This window comes from Netta rufina (genome assembly GCF_964035555.1).
Source record: "Netta rufina genome assembly, chromosome: 2".
Taxonomy (NCBI): domain Eukaryota; kingdom Metazoa; phylum Chordata; class Aves; order Anseriformes; family Anatidae; genus Netta; species Netta rufina.
The window spans coordinates 67,362,065-67,383,113 of NC_140124.1; the positions used below are offsets into that span (position 1 = coordinate 67,362,065).

At 42.1% G+C, this 21,049-nt stretch overlaps 1 protein-coding gene across 1 annotated transcript in view; it reads left to right on the forward strand.

Moving 5' to 3' along the window:
- The first annotated feature begins 5,979 nt into the window (after positions 1–5,979).
- The window catches only part of NEDD9 (neural precursor cell expressed, developmentally down-regulated 9), a 38,345-nt gene continuing 23,275 nt past the window's right edge, over positions 5,980–21,049 (forward strand). The window contains exon 1 of the mRNA XM_084306999.1: positions 5,980–6,105. Coding sequence (XP_084163125.1) covers positions 6,094–6,105 — 12 coding nt within the window. The 5' untranslated portion in view covers positions 5,980–6,093. The remainder of the gene's footprint in view (positions 6,106–21,049) is intronic.

Genomic DNA, 21,049 nt, shown 5'->3' on the forward strand with positions numbered 1-21,049 from the left:
GGGCTTCTTTGGTCCTGTGCCCATGAAATGGGGCTACAATGTAGAAATCCTCTGCAAAGAGTATTAATGTGATTTCAAGGAATTTGATGTAGTTTTAAATCTATGTAAAATAGGCTTTTAAGGATGTCAATGTACACCCCACTTCATATGCCATTTTGTAGCTCCAGGTTTCTGTACAGCCTCCCTCCACATAAATTCAGGGGAAAAACTCTTCAAGATAAAACTTCTGGGGATGGGAATTGCTGCGTATTGCTGCATATGTCTGTGTGCACCTGCTGAGAAAAAACTTACTGATGCTTCTCTAGCAAATCTCACCTTCCTAGATATTAAATACTAGTGTGGCACTTTTGACACAGGAAAGTGAACCTCTTTATTCCAGACCTGTTTCCTGTTTAATTGTCCATGCTCACGCCCCTTCCTTCGTGAAGGGCTCCTTTGCAGGTGGAACTTGCCACAGTCCACAGAAGAGACCCTCTTTCTTGGGTGAGCTGTGTGCTATTTGAGTCATCCTTCATCCTTACAAATCCGCTATGCCAAACACACGTATTCAAAGAACCTGATTCCAAAGTGGGATAACAGTGCTGTGGTGGGCTGCTTGGCTTTGACCAAAAATTCACTGCACGAAAAGCTTAACATGCCTAAGCTACAGGGAAGCTTCTCATCTGAGGCAATTCTAGTTCCAGTTCTGGATTCCTTTCATCTTAAACTAGCTATGATGCCTAAGCATATCTTTTCTCTTGAGCAACCTCCCTGTATATCTATCATATTTCATCCACACATCTGTAAACTAGAAAGAAGCCTTTTGCAGTGCTATTTCTCATCTTTTCTTAAGAAAAACTAAACAAAACAAAAACTCTTTTAGCATCAGCAGGTCAAATGGCATGCACACCACATGTCTGGAAGCAAGCCTGTATTTTTTAACCCATGTATTAAAAACATTTGGTGCCAGAGCAGAAAATAAAGGAATGTATTCTACCATCATGACTGTTAGACTGTTTTATTTGTTTGGGAAATGAATAACCCTTTTACAGTATCTCTGGAAGGAATAGGCCAGTGCATGCTGCATCCTGGTCTTCTTTTCTGTCTCCAGCCTTCCCCACATACCATAAATTACTCTTGCCCTCTCACCACCATCAGCTCGTGGGCAGGCAAGCACTGGGGACCCAGTCTGCCCCAGTGCTGCAGCTATTTCAAAGGCCAGAAATTGCCTGCAACAACACCAGCTTCTGCTGTCTCTCCTACCCAGCACACACATGATATCCAGGTGCCCAGGTCTCTGGCTTGCCTTGGCTGCCTGCACTACAGGTGTCAGTGCAACTGCAATTGACAAAGTCCTGCCCATGCTGCCCAGGATGAGAAGTACCCTTGGCTGACCCAGATGCTCTGCTCCACCAGGGCAGCTGCTTCTTCTGCATCATCATCTGCAGTCAGTACTCAGCCCTGGACCAGAGAGAAATTCACTTTGTTCTCATTTGATGTTCTCTCATTTCCTTTTCCCGTGGTGAGATGGGTCCCTCATGCTCTTTTAATACTGTTTCCCTTTCCCATGCTCATTTCCTCCTGAGAACCTGACTGCCTGCTTTGAATAACAAGTGGAAATTGTAGTGGTATTTATTTTCATCCTTTATTTAAATCTGAACAGATTTTGCAGTTTTTAATCACTGGATCAGGCTGGTTGCTCAGAGAGATCCCAGTGCCAGAATAACTAAACTGCAATTGCTTTCCATGATTTCCCAACCTAACAAAGTCTCGATTCACTTTCAAAACTTTTTAGGTGGGAGGACACCAATATGTTTCTTTCTGGCTGGCATTTGAAGCAAAACAGAGAGGACAGAGGGAGCTACATTTACTCCTTTTATTTACTCCTACATTTACCCCTTAAGAGGGCCACTAAACAGGACTTTGATGGTTGACTTGGAAAGTTAAATGGGTGATTCCTGAAGAAACTGTGTAAAGCTGCTTAAAATGCCCTTCTTGAGAATGAGAAACTGCCTTTGTGCTTTCTTAGGAAAGGATGTGGGATGCCTGTAAGATTAGTTCATACATGCTAAAGGAAATGTAGTATTCTTGACCAAGGCAAGTGAACCTTCTCTGTGGCTTTAGCCACAGGCATCTTAGGTAGAACAGCAAAGGATAGTCAAATTTTAAAAGATATTTCAATTAACAATTTTTCTTTCACAACTTGACCTTTCCATTTAAACCTGACCATGACAGGGATGACTATCTACCCTGGATAGGGTGGATATCCACCCTGGACCACTATCCTGACTAGCATTTCAGACTTCTGTTACTGTCACATGGAATAAACTCCTAGCTTGAAAAGATTTCCTGCACTGGTCGGAGAAAAATGGAGCAGATTTTGTTTTGATTTAATGAAATGAAGAATATTCCCTTCTTTGGGTGAGAATGAAATCTTTTTCTCGTTATCTCCTAGTGAGGTGGGAGAGAGGGCCTTTCTGTCCAGACAGACATAAGAGCCAGCCCACGTCAGTGGTGAATTTTTGTTCATGCTCTTTTCAGGAGACAGCAGCATTTCATCTTCTTTTCATAGATTTCTCCAAGCAAGCAAATTCCACCATTCTGTGAAATTCCACCACACTGTGTACAAAACCATTCTATAGTGAAGAAATTCTGGCCACTGAATATCAGCTGCACCAGTCTGCATAGCATTATGTAGGTGGCAGGATGGAGGTTGATCAGCAGTACCCTCCTTTGCTCTTAAAGTGCAGTGGCACTATAACTAAACTAATTTTAATCCCAATCCCCTGGCCAAGTATCACAGCAAGAAGTGATGCAGATGTTGCACAATGTTATCCAAAGGATAGCCAGGGATTTGTGTGGGGAAAAAAAAAAAAAAAAAAAAAAAAAGTCTTTCAGTGCTTCTAAAACACCAAGCTCACAGACTCCTCCTGAAAAGGATCTCTCAAGTGTGAAGGAGACACTCTGCTGTGCCTCTCTTTTCCCAGGTTGTGTCATGGGGAAAGCAGAACAAGGGGTTTCTGTTTCAGTAACCTTTCAGAGTAGGGTATCTGTCTTGTGCTTGTATCCTATCAGTTGTCACAGGGCGATAGCTGGCTGATTTGCTTCCATGGCTGTTTCCCTCCCAGCCTGACTGATGGCTTTGTTTCATGGTGCACACTGAGGGTTGCGGTGGATAAGCTGCGGAGCCTGGCTAGCAAGTCCCCCTTTGGTGGCAGGACTATCTCACCTGCTGCTGGCCCCTAAATACCTCAGAGCACTGGCTGGTAATCAGGAGAGCACAGGGAGGGCACCAGCCAGTGGCACAGTGAGAGATAAAGCAAGCAATAAGCTCACCAGAGTGATGTGTAAGAGCAGGAGAAGGGCACTGGGTTGCGCAAATAAGCAGAGAGTAATATTAATTTGTCCTCAGCAAAAGCAAAAAAACAAAGGGCATCAATGCAGGCACAAGGTGAAGTCAGAATCCACTTGCTACTTCACTAGAACTGCAGCAGCATAAAATATGAGACAGTGATTCAAGTCATTGCTGGGCTGTGAAGCAAAAAGACACATTACATGAATTACCCTCCTGAGGACTTCAATAGGGCCCTGTCATTATAAATCCTGCCAGAACATCTCAAGTTGCCTCTACAACACAGACATCAGTGAAGCAAGACCTTGGCTTCCTCAACAGCGTGTTCCATTGTATAATTTAGCTGATTATCCAAGGCAACCAATTTAAAACTTCACAAGACTAAATGTGAAATACGGTATTACATAGTAAAGACATCGCCCTTTACAAGGTCATTGAGAAAAGCAAACTGCTTGTGCACAAATATGTGCTTTTCACAACTGTCACTTCTTATGGTACCGTGTCAAGGTTAAAGTATTGTATTTACAAATATCTTTCAAGGTATACCTAATGCCTGATATTCATGATAGACTGGGGAGCTCCGCCACACTGCTAGTTCTGTTAGAGGTGTCACACTAAGCAGGAGTATTTCACCCTTCGGGAAATTAACCTCCCCTCCCCCTCCAAACTGCACAGAAAAGCTAAGATTGTAAATAGAGCAGGTGAGAGGGGGTAGGCGGGTGAATGAATCAAATGAGCAGTGGGACTTTATTGAGGAGGTGGTGCAAGATGGCAATCTGTTTTACTCCCTGTAAAATACTGATTCTTGTATCTGTTTCCTTACAATTGTAACATACAGCTATCAACACTGATAAGCTTTGGAGTTTGATGTCAAAAATTTCATTCTGGTGGTGTTTAATTAAAGATTTTTAGCATGAGTTATGGAGAGGGATAAATGGCAATACATACTAGGCAATAACCCGTCTAGAATTTCACATTAAAACATCTGTTACCTCAGATTAAACTCAGTCAGGGACATTTTAAATGCATCAGAGGCAATGCAAGCTAAAACAAAAGCAAGAGGCACAGCTTCTCAAATGCGCTTAGGCTTCATAATTTTTTGTTTTTCATAATTTTTTGATTGTAAAGCCCTCTGAAAAAGGAAAAACACCTTTTACATGAAAAATATAAGTACTGGTGGGATGACTGGAAAACAGACACACTCTACATTTATACATAGGTGGAGTCAGAAGTATGATTCTGCTTTTCTTATTTTTGTCTCTGATAGTTATCTGGTCCTTATTAATGTAGTTTTACAATCTCTAATGCATTAATCTTCATGATAATGGTGCCAGAAATGGAGGCTTTTGCATCAATAGATTGTACAGGGTTCATTCAGGGAACAGGATTTGGTTGTTAGTCCAGCACCACACCTTGGCCGTCGCATCCTCTGTCCTTGGGAAACATACCATAGGAGAAATTTTTATCCCTGCAGTATGAAAGGCAAAAACATGCACTAAATAAATAAATAAATAAATATCAAAGGTCAAACTCTCTACTTGTAGAAACACACCAAGGAGATTTGCAGTTTCCTAACAGTAAGCTGGTCATGCATAATCACTGAAACAATTCTTTCCTTAAATAAAGTGTCTTAAGGATACAGCATACAAATGAGCTGTATTCTTTCGAAGCTACTCAAATTTATTTTGATGGTACACTCAGAAGAGTGTTGCCCAAAACTCAGCACTATAAAATAGTACCTACTTTGAGTATCTTCTTGGAAAAACGGGGTGAGAAGAAGAAAACAAAAAGAAAAAAAATAACAGAAAAAAATCCCCATGAGTGCTCTATGGCACTGAGTAGGGAGCACAGTTGCAGAGTCACGTTCTGCACTGCAGAAGCAGAAGGTTTCTTTTCTCACTGACTGAGCTATCTTTTGTATTGGCAAGGACTCCTACTCCATGAACTACCAGGGCATGTGCAGGCAAGGCAGAGTACTGAAAAAAATATACATTTCTGCACTCATTTGGTAAATATGTACAGTACCAACACTTATTTTAGCCTAGAACTAGGGAATGGGGGAGATTACAGATAAAAGTATTGCATTCTTTAGAGGCTATGAAGCCATTTCAGCAATAGGATCTCTCTCTTAGAGGACAAGCCACATGAGAATTTAAGACTATCACTGTACTGTGAAATGAAGCTATGTTTGCAGACTGGTAGTACAAGTGTATTCTTTGCTGTTTTTCCTTAGGCCACTAGAAACAGTCTTGAGTCCATCTGTGACCTAGAAATGCTGGGTAAGGGCCAACTTGGGCAAAAAGCAGAGACTTTATTTCCCTTTTATCTCAGCAAGCTGGTGTACGCCCCCCCCACAAAGATTTCTATTATGGGCATTACAGTAATCATGGCTGATGAAGGGACACGACGTAGGGAGCGTGGAGAGGCCGCTGCGTGTTTATTCCCCCTGACGGTCCCTGCCCTCAAGCCAAGCACCCCCACCCACCCCCAGCCCTAATGGCAGCCGCCCCGCCCTCAGCCCCGCCGCGCGACGGCAGGAGGGGGAGGAGAAAGGCGGCGGGAAGGGGAGGGGCGGGCGGGGCGTGGCCTCCGCATGAGCGGGCGGCCAATGGGAGGGGCGCTATGCAAATGAGCGTGGGAGCCTGGCGGCGGGGCTGGCGGCGCGGCGGGGAGACGCGGCGGCGGCGGCGAGGATGATGATGATGGGGATGGGGATGGCGGCGATGCGGCACTGAGCCCTGCCTGGCCGCCCCTCCGCAGCCATGAAGTACAAGGTGAGTTGCCGGGGAACCCCAGTGCCCGCTGCTCGGGCTCGGGTTAGCGGGGTTGGAGCTTTGGGGAGTCGCATTTTTGGGGGGGTGAAGGGGATGTGCTGTCAAAAAAAAAAACAACAAAAAAAAAACAGCCAAACATTTTCCTTATCCAAAACAATAATAATAATAAAAAGCAACTTCATATTTAAAATAATAATAATAATAAAAAGGCAACTACATTTGCAAAGATAGGCAGCCCTCCCTGCTCTTCCCCATTAAATAAAAAGAAGGACTTGGACCTTCAAGACCCTTTATTAGAGTTTTATTCGGGAGACACAAATTTGCAGGCTTTTGTATTAATATTACTCCACTTAATTCCACTTGATCCTGCTATAAAATGTCTGGGCAAGGCACAGCTTCACTCATGGGGCTGTAGATTAGCATACCGACATACTGTAATGTTGTGCGATTAGGAAAAAAAAAAAAGGGGGGGGGGAGGGAAGGAAAAACTTTACCTTCTCTGCCAAAAGTAACTGCAGCATCAGTGCAACGGGGAGGTGATTTAGAAATGTCATGCATGGTACGTGCTTGGAGACTTTGGACCGAAGATGGGCAGAGTTCAGTGTAAAGGAGCCCACATCCTGCAGCGGTGGATAAAGCTTAATGTGAGACGTCTGAGGGATGTCTAGGCAAGTCTACACTCATTCTTATGCCTTTCCGATGTCTGAGCTCAGCCCAGGGTTTGAAGATCTCTCATACCCAAACTTGGGAAAGTTTAGACTTCATTTTCAAAGCTGTTGTCAGTTTATCTCGTGGCAGTAAGAGTAACCAGGAAAGGGAGCTTGTTTGAGATACAGACTGACCAAGATACCCTGTGACTTTGGAAACTTTGATCTGCATCTGGTGGCTTTTTTTTTTTTTTTCTTCAATTATTATTGTCTCTCAAATAACTGCTTTAAAGTCTGAGGTCAAATTCCTCTCGTGCTCCTTTCCACTCCCCCTTCAGACCAGTTCAGGTGGACTTTGTACCTGCTTAGGAAAGCTGTGCCTCTCCTCAGGAAATATCAGGCAATTGGGAGTAAAAGAGCACAGTGTCATTGTTAGACCTCCTGAAATGCTTTCCAGTTGTCCACAACTAAGCAGCACTTTTATCCCAGTAGCAAAATAATGGTCCTGCATGGTTATGACAACTCCCTGACTTTTCTTGTAACCGTCCATCCTTCCTGTGCTTTACGATCACACTTCCTATGTAACCCAGTGGCACTGCAAGAATAGGAATTAATAAGGTAGTTGAAAAGGGGGAAGTCCGCCCTGTTCCATAATGCTTCCTGTGCCCCCGGTTTGGTTGGAATGAACACTTTGGTTTGAGGAGGTGATTACGTAATTCTAGACGGAGCATGCTAGACAAAGAAAGAGCAAGCCTTTTAAAAAGTTTGTTTTTTTTTTTTTTTTTTTTTTTTAAAGAGGGGTTTTGACCTCAGAAGTCTTCTTGTCAGGCTACGATGTTTGCTTTCTTTAGGTAATGTGAAGTAGTTACTTGCACTGTTTAACTAGGACAAACATCCTTAGGTATACTTCATATCCCTGGATTAACATACAAAGAAATTACCTGCTTATTCAGTCTCAGATATTTTCTTTCTTTCTTTTTGTATAGGGAAACACAAAAGTCCTGTGCTTTTTATTGTTTACAGAAAATAAAGAAACAGAGCATACTTATGTTCTGCCTGGGAATGTGACAGCTCTTCAGAGGTGGCATAGCTTCCAGGTGCAGAGTTGGGTCTGCTTCTTTGCTCATGGTATTATCCCGGTGGTGTTATTTTGGGGGTTGTCACTCTTTACTTTTGTTGTGATAGTCTATCAGATAAGGCTTCATCTACTGAAGTGATTGAGGTCCATATTACTACTTAGGGTGTTAACGGAACAGGAACTGACTTGTGTGGGAGATCCCAAGTACATCTCTTCATCACTCCTGACTTCACTTTCAGTGTGACTAAACCCAAGGTTGTTTCTGGTCTAGAGTTAATTTCTGCTACTCAGTCTGTTATCTTCTCCCTTTTTTTTACTCATAAGCATTTTGAAAACTTACTCCCTCTCTTTGTTCTTTCACCCAAGTTTCTTTTATTCTTCATTCCACTCTTCAAACATTCTTCTAATACCCAAGTCCCCCGAATGCCAGGGAGGAAATTCATGTGGATTTCAGCAATTTTAGAACTTAACCTTAGATGTCTGTATATTTCTATATTTTATTTACTGTGTGAAATTCGGTGAAGATGTGACTGTAAACCAAGGACAGATTTGACCTCAAGTCAGGTATTCTTCTACCGTTCATGTACAAGCTAAATACTGGAGAATACAAAAGTTATTTTAGTTGAGCCATGGGAAGATAGGAAGCACTGAGCATAACAAATACATCTGTGCTGGTTGCTAGTATTTCTTAGTCTGAATTGTCTGAAAGCTACTTTCAGAAACTAATTCCTGTAGGGTGCAGTTGTATTATGGTAATGCCCCAGTTCTTCCTCATTTGATGGCAACAGCATCTTTTTGTGCTAAATCCCCATGTTCCACAAAATTGCATCCCCTCAAGTTCTCGAAGGATGCTATTCCAGTACTCTTGAAATCAGAAGGTGGAATCCACTCTTTCTGGAACCAAACACAGACTGATTGTGACTCCAAGGATGAAGCAGTTACGTCTGAAATGCAGTATGTCGGAACAGAAATATCTGTGGGTTACCGTGAACAGAAAAGAACATGGGTGGGAGAGGTTATCTCTGGCCAGTAATTCCAGTGTCCTATCTCTGGCACTGCAAGTGTGACACAAGCAAAAGAAGCAGGGTATTGTCATAACAAGGCTTTTGTGTTGTTGGCTGTTCACAAGCAAGACAAAAAAGAGGGGGAAGGAGAAAGGGGACTTAGCTGTTTACTAAAAGATTCATACAGTTGATGAAAGAGAAGAGAAAAAGAAGTACATTCCTTACCTCACTTAAGCCAAAAGGAATGACGTAGATGTAAAGTATGAGGTCTTGATTATCTATTTTTAGATAATATGTTGGGCAAGGAAGAAACCTAAGTAAATAGGGTTTGAAATGCCTGCCATTGGTGCTAAGGCACAGTGCTGTAATATATAGACTTGATTACAATGCCTGCGTGCCAAGACAAACAAAATAGTGTCGCTGGGAAGAAATACTATATTCCCAACCAGAAATGCTTGTGAAAAGCTGCTTGTAACCCTGGCAATGAAAGACTTCAAGCATTAGGCCATGTAAAAGGAAAAGAACTGCCTGTACTTTACTAACCAATCCTCTTTGTCTTGTTTATTCCTCACACTCTTTGTTTTCCTCTTTTTTTTTTTTCTTTAATCTCAGCCATCACAGTGTGACAATCAAACCTAGAAGTAAGTAGGAGCTGTAAAACCTTGGAGAAGGTCATATTAGAGAAACATATTAGAGCAACAAACCAACAAAATGAAAACTGTACAAGTTTGTGCTGTCTCTGTTATGGTCATGAGTTTAGAGTAAAAGTTTCATGATTTTTCTCTCCTCTGTACGCATATGGAGGGAGATGGCAGAATCCCAGCAGGATCAGGCCTAATGGCATTTATCAGCAGCAGCGCTAGTGAGAAGTAGCAGCAGGACTGGCTCCTTCACAAAACTTGGAGAGCCACCATAGTTCTCAGATTTCTGCTCTTCCCCACTCTGGCCTCTGCATGCTGCCCCTGCCCTCCGGTAGACTTACATACAGCTTCTAAGTCTCAAGTTTGTATTTATACACCTAATGGCAGTATTTGCCTCAGTACATCCAGGTATCTGAGAAACTTGTGACAGAATTTGTTTAGCCTCCCAGAGACGTCCTAAGATAGCAAGGTACTGTTAGTCTCATTTTGCAGGTGGAGGTGCCGGGTCTTAGATGTTACAGAACTTATTTCAGAGGGAGGAGCCAGGACAAAGTGTTACAGCTAACAGCATGCAGTTTTTTGCATGTTCTCTAAACTTCTGTGTTTTCATGCTAACAGCTGCTCATTAGTAATGTAGCTGTAAGCTTGTTCATCAAGAGCTAGTTGTCTAAAACAATGCCGTACTATCTAATGAGATGATCAGAGGGGGCCTTACCGGATTAGAGAGTAGAGTTGCCTAATAGTAAGGCTTCATGGAAACATTTTCTGCAAAGGAAAAACTTCAAGCACAGGAAAAAAGTTTTGCAGCCCTTCTAAGCCAATGATCACCACTCTGCAGGACACAGGCTAGCGTTTGGAGAAGTCATATGAAGTGTTATTGCGAATTCAGCATTAACTCTGGGATCAGTTTGTAACACTGTATGGAATCACCTTTGGAATCTCAATCTCAAGCATGGCAACAGTCAGGGTTAGAAAAGATTATACTTGCACTGATAACTTATCGCTGAACATTGAACTCCTACGTGTGGTGTCTCAGGAGTTTGTGATTGAATTGCCTAGTACCTGTTGCTCTACAACATTACAAATACTAGAGTCATTGCAGTAGGGTCAGGCTTGACTAGTGACCCAAGTAAAAGTTGAGAGGAGGAAATTCTGAGTCACTCACAACCTCCCTGCTCCACTACTGGAAGGGGTGTCCCTGGTTGGCTTCTTTGGCCAACTTTAAACACAGTAAGAAACAATAATCTTATATTCATCGTCTTGCAAAGGACATGTACTCATGGCAGTACTCTGAGAGAAGCAAGCCTACAGTCCTGCTCTTGCACAGGAGTGCAGGCAAAGAGGAATCTGGAATCTTTAGTGTCTGGAAATAGCAAACAGCCTGGTGTCTCTCTACATGCAAAGACTAGGAGAAACAATTGAAACACAGAGTTCCCTCCATGTCTCAATGCCATTACCAAAGATGGGAGAAGCCATGGGAGGACTTCAGTACACAACAACTTGAGGTAGCAAAAGTCACTTTTGTTTTGCTTAATTTATTTAGATTAGCTTATCCCAAACACTTAGGTGTGTAAGTCCTATTGATACCAATAGGAGGTAAGCATGTTTTTGTCCCTAAAGTCTGGAGCACAAAGATCAGTATACACAGGTGTCCGCTTTAGCTGTGACAAAGCTGGAGAACCTGCGTCTTTGAGTGTTCCTACTTCTGCCTGCCCTTGATGAAGAGAAATTGCTGAACTTTTTGAGAGAGCATATACCTCTAAAAGCCTACATTCAGCGGTGTTTGGAATCATAAATTTGGAAGTCACTTTTCAAGACACTTCTTTATGTAATACATGCTCTCTGAACACTCATGAAAGCAGTGGACGTTCATCAACAACAGTACTCCAACTGCCAAAATATGCTTTATAGTTGGTCTGCAGTAGGATTAATCAGACAGTCCTCTGGGTCTGTACTGCTAAAAATATTGCTGAATACATGCCATAAATATTTGTAAGTCAGGCTACTGCTAAGTAAATCTGCATTTAAAGGTACTCCTTGCTGCCTGTAAATGGCTGCAGCTCTCAGTATCAGTGAAGCTTTGTCTCTTTACAGCAATAAAGAGTACAGCCCTTGAGTTTTGCTACCTGTCTATCACAGGCTACTCTTGGCAAGTGACCTTTTTCATTTGCCTGTTGGTCTAGACGTTACAGTAGTGGAAACTGTCTTAATTTTAAGGAGTTCATTTTTCCATAGCGGATTTGGACATAGTTTGTGTTTGACAAGAAACAGGACTGCTAAAGCTATAGTATGCAGTCTGAGAAACCCAAGTGCTTAGCATGACAAAAACTTTTTTTTTTTTTTTTTTTTTTTTTTTTCCTTTGTAGGGATGAAGCCTATTCCTGCCTTTATGTTTCTGTGTTTATTTCAAGGGTGCTTCATTCACAGTCCAAGTGAATTAGGCTGCCTGAGAAAGGAAGAGTAATAAGAAGGGGTTTACTCTATAGAAATGCAGTCAGCACATCAGAGGTCCTTTCTTAAACAGGCCTCACTCACAGCAAGGTTGAAAAATTTAGCAGGAGCAATAATGTGAATCATTTGGTCACAACAAATCTCAGAAAATGCTGTTCCATCCTAGGACTTTATCTCAATTCCTCCAGTGAATATTTTGCTTAGTTGAGGTCAGGAGGGAGGGAAGCACAGACTGAAGATTCTGTGATTGTCTTTGAAACATATATATATATATTATAATATATATATATGTTATATAAAACCCATCTGGAAGTGTACACTGTTTGTTTGACATGCAGTTTACAGTAGGTATGTTCATGAATACCTTTCTCCTAAGGACTTTACATCCAGATAAAAAGCTTAGGGTAATAAATCATCTTTTACTGTTACAGAAGGCTGTTACAGAAGAGCCTAGTTTACAAGCAGATATCTTCTTTTTTTTTCTCTCTCTGTCTTATCTTGGTTTACTTCATTTACAGCCCTTAAGCTACACAAACCAGTCTCTCATGCAATCGAGAATACAGTTAAAGTTTTATTTCAATTTGAGAACAAGCATGGTAATGACAGCCGGCTAAAACACACTCCCTTCTTGCATCTCCATGAGAATGCTTCCCTAGAAAATGTCAGCTTGCCAAAAAATGAGCTGTGCTGGTACTTTGGTGACTTTCTGCTGACTTCTGGTGAGTGCCCAGTGGTCTGGAGAAGACCCTGATGGGACCTGCCAAGCCTCATCTGACAGCCAGGCCTGCCTACCCTGCAGGCGTTTGATCTCCAGGCAGCTGCGGCTTCTTGTCCCCCTGCCAGGCTGCAGGAGGGTGCCTGGGGACACAAGTTCCCAGGCTTGTTTTCCCCCAGTAACCTGAACTCTTGGGGCATCATCACAAGTTGTGGCTGCTGTTTAGTAACTCAGGTGGGTGATGAAGTTATGGGAAAGGATGGCTTTCCCCTCTGTGAAGAGTTTTTGGAAAGAGCTGGGAGAAGAAAAACACATCCCAGTTCAGCTAAGTTTTAAATGTTAAAATCAATTAGTCATACTTTCCAAAGCTGAAGACATCACACAAAGGTCTGTGACAATACCGAAGTCTTATGCCTACACAGCTATGGTTTCTTGACAGTCAAGCTGTGATTGTATCCCCAAAGAGTTGCATATGGAAGGGTTAAATTTGGGAGCAAGAGGTTCTTTTAAGGAAAATTTCTCTGGAAGAAGGCTGCTCGCTAATGCCAGAAAATGGAAAACTGAGAACTCAAAACACAAGTTTCTGGATTCTTTCTTTCCATCCTTCCTTTTTTTTTTTTTTTTTTTCCTTCTGCTCCTTCAATTTTTACACATTCATCATCCAATCTCCTTTCATTAAGTTTTAATTGCTTGCCTCAGGGAAAGAGGTTAGGTTTTCCACATGCTCTTTGATTTTGAGGTACTGCGGTTTAATCACAGTGAGATAATATTTACTCTAGTGCTATTGTTTGCACACTTTATTTTTTCCTTTTTTCTTTTTTTTTTTTTTTCCTGTTGATACCACAGGAGGCACACAGTCCTCAGACAGATTTGAAAAGGCCTTTAAAAGTCATGGAGCTAGATCACACCCTTCCTTGGGTGGGGGGAAAGGAAACTGGTTACGAGGGTAAAATACGTACAGAAAACTCTGTGAGTTAGGTGTGGTGGAATTTCCCAAAATATCAATGGGTCTTGAAAGTAAGAAGTTAGGGGATGTGGTTTGTGTTCCCAGAAAGAGCAAAGAAAAGATTTCAACACTTTAGAAACTCAGGGAGCGGTGGAATAAGATCAGGATATGTGATCAGGGGATTGTTGCTCTGCCTCGCTGTTAATTGTGCTGTCTCTAAACATATCTGCCTTGTGTGATAGCTCCAAACCAGGCTGTGTGGTCTGACAACATACCAGCAGAGTGCATTAATCTCATGGGTGTCCCCCAACACTGAGCTAAAGTGCATTGCCTCAGCCAGGCCCTTTTCTAGCCCAGCTATGGCCTGTTCAGTCCCAGCATCAAGAGCTCAAGCAGGAGTTTACTATGTGTGGGAGGGAGCAGCCTCTTCTGCATGCTAACCAAGCACCTCAGAGGTCTAATGTGATGCAAAAGGCATTAATGGTACAACCACCCATCTCTACATCAAAGATAAGAGTTGATAAATCAACACCTTATGCAATGTCTGATCTAAAATTATATTTCTGTGATGATCTGTGTAATGCCCAGGAAAGCAGGGCAGCCCCCTGAGACCTCACATCCCCTCTAACTAAAACCAAATGAACAGCCAAACAAGGAAAAAAAAAAAAAAAAGCAAAAGAAACACAACCAGAAGAGGCAAAAGCATAGCTTGCTGTGCAATATAGAATTATCATTTTATTGCTCTTAATAGATTCTGAGCAAGGGAACTGTGTTTTCAACTCACTTGCCCAGTGTGAAATGTCAGGCACAGCAAAAAGCAGATGCACTCAGTGAAGAACAATGAAGGATCTCGTCTGCTAATAATCTTAATTTTCACATTTTTCCTTACCCCCATCTCCCTTTCATCACTAAGCAGCTGCTCTTATATTATCTTCTTTAGGATTCATGCACTTGGATTCCTTCCCAAATTGCAGGTTCACTGCGCTGCCTCAGTTTCGTAAAATACTTTGCTGACTGCCTGCAAAAGGTCTGGATACATGAGTCTCTCTTATATGCTTAAAAAGGGATAGCTGTGGTGAAACAAAAATGTCCTCAGAGCTGAGAGCATGTGGTCTCTCATGTGTTCACTTCATGCCTGAATCCCAGTTGTGGAAGAACTGATGGGCCACATCAGCTAGCAGGAGTGTGAAATGCCTGAGCCCTAGCTGATCTGCTAGCTGATTGCCTGCCACCCCTCCTGGGTAGAATATCGTGCCTGTAAAAGCCGACTGTGAATATATCCAGAGCATGACAGGTATCATGCCCTCCTGTGGCTTACCCCAGCATGAACCAGTAAGGAGGGTACATATGGACTTATCAGCCTTACTTACTGCATAACTGGTCTCACTACCACAAGCAGCTCAGAGCAAACTCCTCAATTTAGGCCTCTCAGGCCAGACGAGAGCTGGGACAGCTCAGTGGAACACTGAAATTAGACACTTGCCTTTCCTCTCTGCAGACCCAATATTTTCCACATCACAACTTCCAGACAGCTTGGCACGCTTCAGCATGACTGGCAGCCTGTGTTCCAGAGATACACAGGACCAGACTGAGGATACTCAGGGCAGAAGATCTGTTCTTGTTAGGGCTCTGCGCAGGCTGTCACCTCGTAGCTTGCTCTCTCATTAGCTGTAAAGTCAACCTTCCAAATATGTGCATGGAAAACTGCCTTTTTTTTTTCCAGATGGCGGGACTTGCAATTATTTTGGCTAGTAACATTTAACCAGAAAAGCGTCTTCTCTAAAACAGAGGGGTTTTTTTGTTTGTTTGTTTTTTGTTTTTTTGGTTTTTTGTGGAAGAAAGCAAAGGAGAGCCTAAAGAAGGTAACTATGGCTTTTGCCTATGTTTCCCAGAGCCAGTGGACAGACCACCAGTCTGAACTGGGTGCTAAGGGCTTCTCAAAGTCCCCCTGCTTGTCCTGCTGAAGCTGCAGTAACAGCACTGCCCTGGTGGTGCAGCAAGCTGTTTCATATATGTTGTGGTAGCATTTCCTGCTTCCGCTGTGGAGCTATTGACTTAAGATAAAAGGTTAAGTACCTGCACACAGCTTGCTGCTGGCACCCAGCTACTATGGGTCTGCACACACACAGGCACTAAGGGACCATTTTGCAATCCATAACCCATGCAAGTCACTGCCTTCTTCCACATTAGAGGAGGACAGCAACAGACATTTTCCAAGGCTGAATGTCTTAGCCTGTCACCTTAGACAACTTGTATTAAATAGCCATTGTGAAAAGTTGCTTATTGTAGCTACAACTGTAACCTACTGTGCCTCAATAGATTCTCTCTTTGCCAGTGCAGCACAGTAGATTCTTTATTTCAGGGGCAGTGACAGGGAGAAGTAGAAAGGGAGATGGGAGCTAAAAAGCACCAATTTAACACATCCAATGACTCTTTCACTGTAGCTCTTCTGTCAGAAGGTGTAGTAGAGCATGAACATCACCCTTGCCTAGTGCTTATTGTCAAACTTTTTCTGTCAGAATAAAACGTACTGGATTTTCAGATCAGTTCTTCATTCTCAAAGGCAAATCATTACTATTAGGCCTACTGCAACCATACAAGAGTACATACATGTTTAAGCTTACTGTGGAGCAGCAGTGATTCATCTTAAACCTAAAGCAGAAACAAGAGATAATGAAAACCACAAGGAGACAGGAGAATATTTTCAAAAGTATTCTGTGATGGAGAGTTAAAAGCAATCCAACCAAGATGAAGCTTCTGGTTTGTGCACAGGCACTTCTTTGGGGTGTCTTCCCTACCTTTCCTTCCTTTGCTGCTCTCTTCCTTTTCCTAAGCTATCAAAACTTAGAAAAGAAGCCATTTGGGCTTTTAAGAAACAATTTGTCCAATAATAGAGAGGAATCCCACCCTTCTTCAGATAAGAACAGAAGTGATTTCCCTGGTTCTATTTTTGCATAAACTCCACAGATAGGAAGCAATATTTAAAAACAAAACAAAGAAGAAAATAAAACACACGAAAAAACACAATGCCCCCTACTCTGGTTTGTGGGGTGTAGTATGCACAAACCTGTGTTCTCTGGAACATCATCAGATTGCACCTCTGAGGGAAGTGACTGCACTTCAGTGAGCTTACATTTGGCTGACCCTTTTCCTTCAGTGTTCATTCACGGCAGCACTGGCTAAGCACTCAGGTCAGCAGCTCTGCACCAGGAGCTTGGCACCACAGCCCTTGGCGCTTAAGGAGCCTTTTGTATTTAATCTCATAGCGTGTCATTTATCATTCCTGTGTTTACTTGCATGGCTGCATGCACCTCACACGCTCTTGTTACCCACGTCACTGTCTGTGTTTACTCTAACAGCAGGAATAGATGTTTCCACCGCTCTCTCAGTTCCCTCTTCTGCCATTCAGTCTCATCAACAAGCAACCTTTCATTCTTCAAATTAAAAATAACAGAATTTTATCAGTTCCCTTTGCTTTAGGGAAGGCTAACAAAAATAGTTTGTATTTTTCAAAATATTTTTGTGTGTCTTTGTTCAGCTGCAGGTATGCTAGCCATTGATCACTGTAGGTTTAGGAGACAACTTTGACTTGTCTGAGATGGACTTCATGCAGTCTTTATGCATCTGAATCTGGCCTGTAATCTCTTTTGCATCTGAGAGGAAAAATAGTTTACGGAGAGATTTTTTATTTTTATTTTTTTTACTTCAGGTACTACATGTAGGACATGTGACAGCTTTCAGGGCAGCATCTTTTGTTCTCAGCCAGGTTTTACTGGGACATGCATCCTGGACTCAAAAGAGAAAAATCTAAAGTTTACAGAGAATATGAATGGATTTAGAGCTGGCATTGAAAAAACATGAAATACCAGGTTCACTTTATGTAGTGAACCCTTGAAAACTTTACTTCTGTCTCAATTGATGTTGAAATTTGGGACTGTGGGCACTGGAATCTGCATATCATCTAGAGAGTATCCAGTCAAGTCCAGAGAGTCCAGAGACTTTCCAGTCAAAAAAGTCAAAGCTCTCATTAACTGAAGCATGGCTGCTGTGCTGCTATAACACAGGAGATCAGGAGAACAGAGTTGTTTACAGACCATGGGTACTTTCAGTTTTAAGCGAGCACAATTGCAACTATCATGCAACTGAATTATATCATATATTATGACACATATATATGATAAATATCATTTAACTGGATTGATGGAGAGCAACAGAGACATCCATCCTTAATCTTATTAAAAGAAGGCCATAAGAGCCTTCTTTTCATAAAAGTCCATTTTATGAAGTGTAGCTGATTTCCATGGCAAACTAACATTTGTCCCTATCTAGGATCAAATAATTTCTTCCCTGCCATTACAGAACATGAATTTGTAGTTCTGAATCTGTTGCCCTTCTTTTTCCCCCTTATTGTATTGGAAATATAAAAAGACTTTTGTGCAACTTCCCAGTTGCCAAAATAATATTCAAATTTGTCAAATCAATCCAGATAAAGTATTGAGAGGTATCTTCGATCAGGACTTCTTTCTGCATGTGGAAGAGTAGAGACTACCAGCCTGATCACCACAGCCTGTTAAAGATTGCTGTGTGGTTTTCAAAAGCTTTCCTGATTAGCTTCTGTGGTGACTATTTTGATTATTCTCAAGGCTAACTATGCTGACTAATAGCAGCATCTGTGATACTGTTCCTGAAGCTCACACTGAGAAGTCCTGTGAAGGAAGAATGGAGTCAGGGAAACTCCGAACACAGGAGGTTTGCTTAGCATGAACACTTGTTGGCAACCAGGCAACAGGATTTTTATTTCTCATTCCAGTGCTTGTTTGGAGGAATATGTTATGACTTTACTGCTCCATCAGTGAGGGATGCTGGTGGCATGACTATGGGCTATTCAAAAGGCCTTGGGAAAATTGCTTTGAGACAAGTGGCAACCAATTAGTATAATTCACATACTGGTGCCCAAGTTAACACTGACAACAAGAATCTGATGTTATTTGCAGCAAGGAAGTTCTTGAAGCATATCCAGAAAGTATTAACATGCTGCACGCCAGGTGGTGAGAAGGTCACTGGGACAGAGATAATGAGCAACTGGAAACAAAATTCACATGGGAATTTTTATCTGCTCTAATTCTGCCACCATTCCAGGCTTTGTTCTGAGAACTGCTTTGCTGTAGAACCTAATCATGTTTTTTTAAATACCTTAAACCAATGAAGTATAGAAGAATAAGCATTTATCATTGGTTTAGCCTGCTCATTTTGTGGACCCCGTGTAATCATTGTCCTCTTCAAACACCATCCTCTGCAAAAGCCCTGTTTAGTTATACAGGCTGAGCTAGTCACATTAGTAGATTTCTCCTGTGAAAGACACATTTGAAATAAATGTAAAAAAATAAGAGATTAACTTGAATATTCACACTAGACAGGAGCTTTTCTTTTCTGAGCTTCTTGGGCTCAGCTGAGCAGCAAAGTCAACACAGCAATAGCACAGATGTAGTATTTGAGAAGAGACCATTGTGTTTAATGGTGCTAAGGAATAGTTTTAAAGTTCTGCCAAGGCATGGACAAAATTGCTTTGTGCTGTATCTCTATTCACGTTTCTCAGCATTGTTGACTGATGAACAGAATAGATTTCAGTCAGAGGGAACGGTGGGCCCCCAGTGCTGCTCTTCATTCACATGGGAGCTCAAAATGGCAGTCCTGCTTTTCCAAGCCAGAGCCTAATTTATAATGACCTCCCTAATGACGCTGATGAAGGGCAAAGCCGATGTTTCTCATACATTTGAAAGCTGATCCCCCATTCAGAGAAGAGAAAACTGATCTCATGCACCCTGTTTCAATAGCACATGTCTGAGAAAAAACATATTCATCTACCTTTTATGTGACATTTGAGCTTCCCCCCTCTCCGTCCACCGGTTACTCCTTCATACAACCTCCTGGTTGTGTGATGTGCTTAGAAACATCGACCCGAGCAAGATCAAATGAAGTCTGCTGTCTTGATGAATAACAGAGATGATGGAGAAATGCAGTGATTTTCAATGGGAAAATATATAATTAATGGGGGACTAAAAAAAAAGTTTTAGTATGTCCAAGAGGGAGAATAAATAACGACAGATAAAAACAGTAAACTGTACTTGCCACTGTCCCTTTAATAGAGGGAAGATAAACCTTAAGGGCAGCTGCATATTCTATCTTATAGGGGATTAGCACCATTTCAGTCTGTGTACTGCATCCACATACTTAGAACACTCCAGATACAGGGTTCCCTGTGTTTTTTCAGGTGCTTACAATTAATTTATAACTGTCTCTGCTGACTGCCTTCACCAAAAAGCAGGCAGGCATGGAGCAGTCACTGCCAATGTATCTGGAAACATCACCAGAGCCAAAAAATGAAATGTCCATGGCCTTTGTGAGGGCTCCAAGAATGTCAGTACATACAGCCTGCCTACTTTCTGTTGAATACCTAAGCTTGACTGTTAATTCAGAATTGAATGTGCCACACAGGCCTGCAGAGACAGAGGGAAAGGAGCTGGTTCAATCTATGAGAGGAGATAGCACTTTTCAGGAGGACATCTGCACCTCACAAATCACAGGTCTACAAAGACTCAGAGGTGGCTTAAAACTTCTTAGCAGAGGTACTGCTGGTAGTATAGCCACAGCAAAATGGATCTCTGGGCAAACTGCAAAACCTGCCCGAAACGCTAGACAGATGCTTGGGAGTAGACCCATGTGAGGTTTTGTGTTATTTCAAGTGGAGAAGTAGCAATAATCAAGCAAGATGCATATAAGAACGCTTGAACTGTTAAACTGACGCTCCTTGGCTGCCCTTGGAGTCCTCCCAAGTTGCACATTGATGTGCTATGCGGTAATGTTTGGTTCTTAATTCTCTTTGACAAAAGGACATGCCCACATAGACTGGTACAGCTTTCCCTGTGGCAAAGCTATGACTCCTGCTGGGGTCGCTGAGCACATTGTTTCTGAAATAATGTTCTCTTCAAGGTCTGTCTACAGAGAGCAGGGCTCTAAGGAACCTTGTCCTTTGTATTATTTTTTTGTTGTTGTTTGGGGCTTTAGGGTGGTGGTGGGTGGATGGGAAAGCTTTTTAACCTATTAAGCTGCTTTTATGCTGTTCCACCAAGGAAGTTTACAGAAAGAATGAGAAGGCACAGAGCTACATAATACGAGTGTTGTAGTTCAGAAACAGTGACATTTTGTCAGTTTGTATTTTAGCGTGGGTTTTCCTCACCCTGTCATCCCTAGATCCCTAACTTTAAGAAGTCTGCAGGTGTTAGCTAAGAAAAACTGTCCCACTGTCTTTATGCTAATGGAATCTTCACCTCTACTGGAAAGCCTTTTGGGACCCTGCAGTTGTTCTGGTTTATGTTGCTTGGAGTGGTGTTCAAAATTTATTTAAATTATCAGCTAGCTAGCTGTAGCTCTGCACAGAGTATACACATGTTTATAGAGAAAT